General features: G+C 39.7%; 1 protein-coding gene across 1 annotated transcript in view; it reads left to right on the top strand.

The window, feature by feature from the left end:
* The window catches only part of PLCB1 (phospholipase C, beta 1 (phosphoinositide-specific)), a 123,672-nt gene that overhangs the window by 11,238 nt on the left and 105,534 nt on the right, over positions 1-6,900 (top strand). The window contains exon 3 of the mRNA XM_009874236.1: positions 3,096-3,253. Within this exon, the coding sequence (XP_009872538.1) occupies positions 3,096-3,253 (158 nt within the window). The remainder of the gene's footprint in view (positions 1-3,095; positions 3,254-6,900) is intronic.

Raw genomic sequence — 6,900 nt, 5'->3', positions numbered from 1 at the left:
TGGAGCAAGCCTGACCACATGTCCTGCTTTGGTCCAATGTGAAGTGTTAAAAATAACAGCCATAAGGTCAGAGCCTTATTTTGACTTACCTGCAAGCAGTAACAGAATATGGCACAGTGGGGGGTCTAATTCACTTGTGCTGTGCATGGCAAAATAGCTTGGAAGGAAAATAGATTCAGATAAATGTACTGTGTCTGGAAAAACGTAGCTGCCAGCACCTTCTGTTGCTGCTGGAGTCAAGAGCCAGACTCCTAGCAGTACGGGGCTCTGAGTTTGCATGCTGCAAACTGCAGCCTGTGTCGCAGAGCACCGATGGCTTTTCCAGGACTTACCCGAAGAGAGGAGTTTAGCAACTCATGTTTATCTGTGTTAGAGGCAGTGTACAGGCACTTCTTCATGCAGGGAGAAGGTGGTGCCATAGGTTGACAAGGGGCCAGAAGCAGCCTCTGTTCCTACAGTAGTGAAGTCGTGTGATTCCAAATACCTGGATCCAAATATCCTCTAGTTCTAGGAGGAATCATGTCATAAAATCCCAAACAAATTTTGCGTATAGCAAATGACTTGCACTTGGAGAAGCGACAATGAATGAATCCAGCAAGAATGTGCTTGCTGAGAAATGGGCAGCTTAAAGTTAGAGAAGTGTGGAACTGGTCTGTGTGGGGAGATATGGGTCCTGTCCTCAGCTTATGTCAGTTAGCACAGGCTCATTTTGCTTAATGTCCTGTCAGATATGATATGGTCGATCATAGTTTTAGAAAAGCAAGTTTTTGCCAGAAACTATTTCTCCTCATCCAATATAGGGTGATGGGATACAAATACTATGGTATTACTGAAGGTTCTGCATGTATTACTGAAGGGAATATATAACGCTTTCAATTTCCAGTATTTAAAAATTCATCTGTACTCAGCATGTTAAAAAAGTTGTACTGGAAGTATTCCCTTTAGTGTCTGTGTTAGCACATTTTAGAATGCAGCTATTAAAGGGATAGCTTGGAAATAGGTGCAAATAGAGATGCAACAGAAATTTATAAATAATATATGCAAAAAACATTGGAGGGAACATTCCTAGTATTGCATATTTCAGAAGAAGAAGCTATTGAGAGTATTAAAACGTTTGCTAGCATTTTGCACTCTGACTGGGAATCTTCCTGAAGATTGAATGTTTTAGAGGTTGAATACCCTCTTGTCCATAGCAGGAATCCTTCCAAAACATCTGAGGCCTATTAATTAAGGTAGTGTGGAGAAGAGTCATATGGAAAACAATATATGTCATGATTTACTTAAGCACTTTTGAAGGTTAAGGATCTTGTAGTCCAAAACACTTGGCAACGTTAAGAGCCTGTAGTCTCTCAGGAAGTATAGTAGAGTTTGTTAATCATAAAATTGTTTGCTAATCCAAATTCAATATGCTTTGAGGGGGAAAAAAAGACAACATAAAAACAGTTTTCTAAGTCAATGTATTTTTTTTAGGCAGCAGAGTTCAATGCATCTATGTAATGAGAGCCAAGTTTTCATAAGCAAATGCTTAGGAAGGAGTACACAGAAATATGTGCTCCTCTACCCTGACCCACGTTCATGCTTGTTTGCATCTTGGAAAGAAAAAGAGCCACCATTCAGCCCAGATATTGAAATTGCACCAAAAAGGCTGTTGTGTGAGTAAAGATAACTTGCTGTAATCAAAGAGGAAACACAGGAAAAAGTTAAGTAAAAAGAAAAATAATTAAGAGACACATTGTCACTTTGCTCGCTCCATTTGGATTTTCAGAACCTTCCAGCATTGGCCAAATTATTCTGTTATTAACATGTATTTTGCATTGGTTCCAGCAGGAGAAATTTCAATGGGAGCAATATTAATACTTTATGGAGTTTTTATGACTGCTCCAGCACACGTATCAGACACAAATGTTAGACAGGAGTTTTCAAATAGAAAAGATTTTTCTGTTGCAGTTTTTAGTGGAAGATAAAAATACACAGAAAGCAGATAATGCTGATGAGTAAGCAAACAAAAATTTGTAGTTCCTAGCATAAAACCTAAACACAGAAACAATAAAATGAGATTTAATGGGGTTTAATCTGCATTATATTATTTAATCTGCATTATGTTATATGCCAGTCTCGATGAAATCCCCTGTCACTGAAGAATCTTTAGCATAAATAAACTCACTCCCTCCTTAAACAGCAAGTGAATTCCCTTCAAGAAGTCCAGGAAGGTCATCTCAGGAAGTCTGCTGGAAAGCAGGAAACTGGATCCATTTTTTTTACATGATCTTTACCTCTCTCTGCAAGAAATTCTTCCATGATCTTTACTTCTCTCTGCAAGAAATTTATATACATATGACTCGAATCAAATCTGTTGCAGCAGATGAAGAAGTGGAGGCTGGACATCCTTCCCTGAATACAAATAATTTTCTTCTTTGTTTTTTTTGGGTTAGGTTTTTTTTGTGGCTTTGTTTTCTGTGGTTGCATTATTTTTAATACTTCCGAAGTTTGGGAAAAGCAGGGTTTTCCTTGTTTGTTTTTACATTTCTGTCGTGTCCTTGTTGGAAACTGGTAGCTGAATTAAATTTCTCCTAACATAATGCAGTATCACATCAGAAAATTTAACTGGCCAACCAAGCGTGATGATTAGCATATTAAATATTGATATAAGATCTAGTATTGGTACCATTAGTGACTATGCAGGAGGTTCATTTTACCTTGTATAAAAATGCAGTGCATGTTATGACAAAATTTGATCTTCCTGTCCCGAGTCGCCTCTGAATTTCTTGTTGCTTGTCAAAGGATAACAAAATCTTTTTGAACTGTTTTTTGTTTCATTTTATTTTATTTTATTTTATTCAATGCTCTCTGACAAAAGTTTTTGAATTAGCTTCAGCTTAGTTATTTCTCCTCACTCGCTGCAGTTTAACTGAGCGTGGAATTCAAACTGTGACATTGACTGCCAAAGTTATGCACATTACATTCTTATGCTTTTTATATGCCTTTGAGAGTTATTCCTCTCAGCTGAGGGTACAAGATGCTGTTGTTAGATTATTTGTATTTATTCCTGAGGCCCAAAATGACTTCCCTTTTTGCACGTCCTTGTGCTGTGGCAGCTGGACAGCTGGCCGGTAACTCATCGGTGGAGATGTATCGGCAAGTGCTTTTGTCGGGCTGCCGCTGTGTGGAGCTGGACTGCTGGAAAGGACGGACGGCTGAAGAAGAGCCCGTCATTACACACGGATTCACGATGACAACGGAAATATCCTTCAAGGTACAGCGACACAGTCACCGGTTTTAGCTGGGGAAGTTTCTTTCATGTAAAATGCATCACAAGTACAATGCTAAAACATCGCCGCATAGGTGGAAGGGAAATGTGAGGGCAAAAAAGTGTTTTAAGAGGAGATTTCAGAGTGCATACAGAGTCACTGGAAGAGAAGAGTTTCTGTACTGAGACCTTGCATAGGAAGAGGTTCTTGGTCATCAGTGCAGTCAGAGGAAAAAGGGTTATATGGTGTGATAGCCTGTGCCATCTGGGCATTGGGCTCAGTGCCCAGGTCCGTGCTCTTGTGCATGTCCCTGCAGCAAATCTCACAGGAGGAGAAACTATGGCCAGGGCTGAAAAACCAAGGTATTGCCGACACAACTAGCTTTACACAGCATAAAACGGGTCTGCAAGTGCGTCTAGAGCCAGGAGGATGGGGAGAGAATGATTTGTGCTACAGTTCCATATGATACAGCAGGGAGAAGAGCCGAGATGAGGGCTGCAAGGATTTGAAGAGTAGTAAGCAATGCGTCAGCGTGCTCTTTTTCTGTTCTCTCCCTGGTAAGTGGGAGTGGGAGACAAAAATGCTGAACTGAGGCATGAAAGAGCAGCTCTTCTGGAAGTATCTCCAATTTGCAAGCCTTTAAATTCCTGTAAACTGAGAATAGGTAACTCGTGCCCACATGGACAGGTCCCATCCATGGGGTCCAGGCACTCAGCATTGTATTCACAATATAAAAAATCAATAACAGTGTGTGCAGTGTTTCTCTTATCCCTGGTAGTTGCAATCAAATCTGAAGCACTGGAGGGTGAAAAAGAAAAATTAGTGTCCTTGGAGATTGCGAGGGAATGTTTGTGCCATTCAATCCCTAAACATATCACCTATATTACTGAATTTCATCTTCTATTTCGTTTTTCTGTAATAAAAAGTGGATACTGTACCCTTAGCACTAACCCTAAATTGTTATTTTCTTGTTATTCTTAAAGATGTTTTTGATCCAAGGTGCTAGAGAGGCAGGATGGAGGTGTTTTCCTATAGTAATAAGATTATTAGCTTATAGCGGTACATCAGGATAGCATTTCTGAAGTGTGAAGAAATAATTCTTGTTCATCTGAGATGCTAACTCACCATGCAAATACCTTTTCAGAGTTACCTGTGTGCAATGTGTTCATTACTGAATTTGGTTACGTTACAGGTGTTAGGTGTGGCTTCTCTGATACCTACAGCTTTGAAGCATGGCTCCCATGCTTGAAACATGAATTGTTGGATTAGGTTGTGTTTTTGTCTTCAAGTGTTTTCCTTTAGGAAAAAAAGCAAACCGTACTGTCACACGGACAAGACACCAAATTTCACTCGCACGAGAACACTTTCTTTCTCTCAATTTGTTTTCTCTAACTCTTCACTGATTCTGTTAATCACAGGAAAATGTAAAACAACCTTCTTGCACGTTTGTTATTAACTTTCCAGTTATGTTTATATGAAGCCAATTATGGTTATAGGTGTAGAGTTTGATTGCTGGAAGTTCTTTAATTAAAGAAGATGACTCTCAACTCCTTTGGTCATGAGCAGGAATTTAAAACAAAGTTAATTTGATTCTTAAATGAATGAGAATTATCCTTGGTTATTTAGATGTTCAACCTTAGGCATTTTGGTTGCAGGAGAGATATTAGAAGATATTTTAAACCTAGGAGTATTTCATCTGTCATTTCGGAGCAAGTATTTTTTTCTCCCCTCAGAAAAATATAAAACGTATTGACTGCTGGTTTCTTTTCAACACTTAAAGTCTGCTACTTGGCTGAGGAGGAGCAAAACGGTAGTGAAATAATCTGTCAGAACTGTATGAATCAATTCAGAGTGATCTCTGGGTCTTGCATGCTGAATCATTTATCAGCTCACACTTTTGGCGTGACCACAGCACACAATGCTTCTGTTCAGTCTGTCAGTTTTCACTGCCTCAGCTAGGCTTTCTGGAGTGTGGAGACAGCAGCAATATACACTTCCCATCCTTATGTTGCTGGGGGTTTTGTGGGGCTTTTTTGTTTGATTGTTTTTTACTTTGCTTTACATGACACACAGAAATCAGTCAGGTTTTCTCAGCTGCAGATTGTGAGCTGCTGCCAAGGTATTTTTCATGCCGTAAGCAGGAAACACCGCATGCTTACTTATATATATCTTGGAGACCTGTATTAGGTGAGTCATTCTACAGCTGGAGCTAAGTGTGGAACTTACCGTGTTGCTCCTGTCTGACCATAGAGAACTTCTATTGACATTTGAATGTGGTGCAAAACTGAATCACTAGCATACCTATTTCTCCACTCAACCAGTTCCTGAGCTTCTCATCCTCAGATTTCATCTGTGTAATACTATTTTACTTTCAGGTTATTTTTCCCATATATGCTGGATTGCATCCCTTTTTTGCAGTTGAAAATAAATTTGTGGATTTACTCCACAGCTTGAACAGCGTGTAGGAGCAAGAAAGGCCTCAGGATGGCTTTTGGCAGTACCCCTTATATCCAGCCTCAAGTGTTCTTAAGCCCTACATGATGCTCCATAACCAAGGGGAGGGTGCAGATGGGTAGAGACCAAGCTGTTCTTAATGATCTGGTTGGAGACCAACAAGATGAGGGGAGCTCAATATTTGTAACTGAATCTTTGACACTGCTCCTCCCTTGTAACGGCAAAATTGTGTTGGATGTTTTTGAGAATCCCACCAGTTCTGCACAGCAATAAGGTGGTACCAGCACTTGGTGATTTACTGGAGCTGGAATGAAAGCGTGGAATGGGAATCACTGCATCATGCTTTCCTCCATGAGAGAACTGCTGCTGTGAAACCGCACCTTCACCCAGCTTTCTGCACCATTTGCTATTCTCCCAGTACACACTTTGCCTTTCCACTTTCTTTAGAGACTAGAGGTGACCTTAGTTGAAGCACATGAATGGTTAGTGACATGTGAAGCATTTAAATATTTGATGATTGTGGTTCATTAAATACAGTCATTCACCACCTGCATATGCTGAAAGTGCCGATTTCTTGTCTTATGAGATACTACAACAGTGTGTGCACGAGCTGTGCTTTTTCTTCTTACACAAAAGCTGTAGATTTTGTTTGTATCTTAGCTCGTATCAGTGGATTTTGAGATGGCTTGTGCTTCCTCTTCCAGCCCTGGATTCAGGGACCCAACATCAGAATAATGTACCAAAAGATCAACTTTCATTTTAGGAAGTTGATTTCTTACTGTTAGGCTTCTCAGTTGAGCCTTGAAAAGTACAGAAAATGAATAAAAGGAATCCCCAGAGGGGCCTTGTTTAAAATAAAGACATCTTTTAGGTTGTAGTAATCCTTATGATTTGGGAGGGAACAGGCTTATGGGTTCTGGTAAACTGCATAGTTAGAGGTTCTTTTACACTCCAGAGTTTGACAGCAATGCTTATGGAAAGTCTTCAGTGTTTTATAAGTTCTTTTGAAACAAACAGATTTGTGTTCCACAAGGGAAAGATTGAATAATTTTTAACAGCAAGTGCATTAGTGTGTTGTACAACGCACTACAATTAGTCTTATCAAATGATGCCTCTGCTACATTTGGAGTTGCCATTTTCTGTCAGAGCTGAAAGGAAATTTCTGCGAAAGTTTCAGTTTCTGAGCTCTCTGATGATT

Source organism: Apaloderma vittatum, unplaced genomic scaffold (assembly GCF_000703405.1).
Source record: "Apaloderma vittatum isolate BGI_N311 unplaced genomic scaffold, ASM70340v1 scaffold4088, whole genome shotgun sequence".
NCBI lineage: Eukaryota > Metazoa > Chordata > Aves > Trogoniformes > Trogonidae > Apaloderma > Apaloderma vittatum.
The sequence above is the reverse complement of the archived record's forward strand: the minus strand, read 5'-3'. Positions and strand labels throughout refer to the sequence as shown.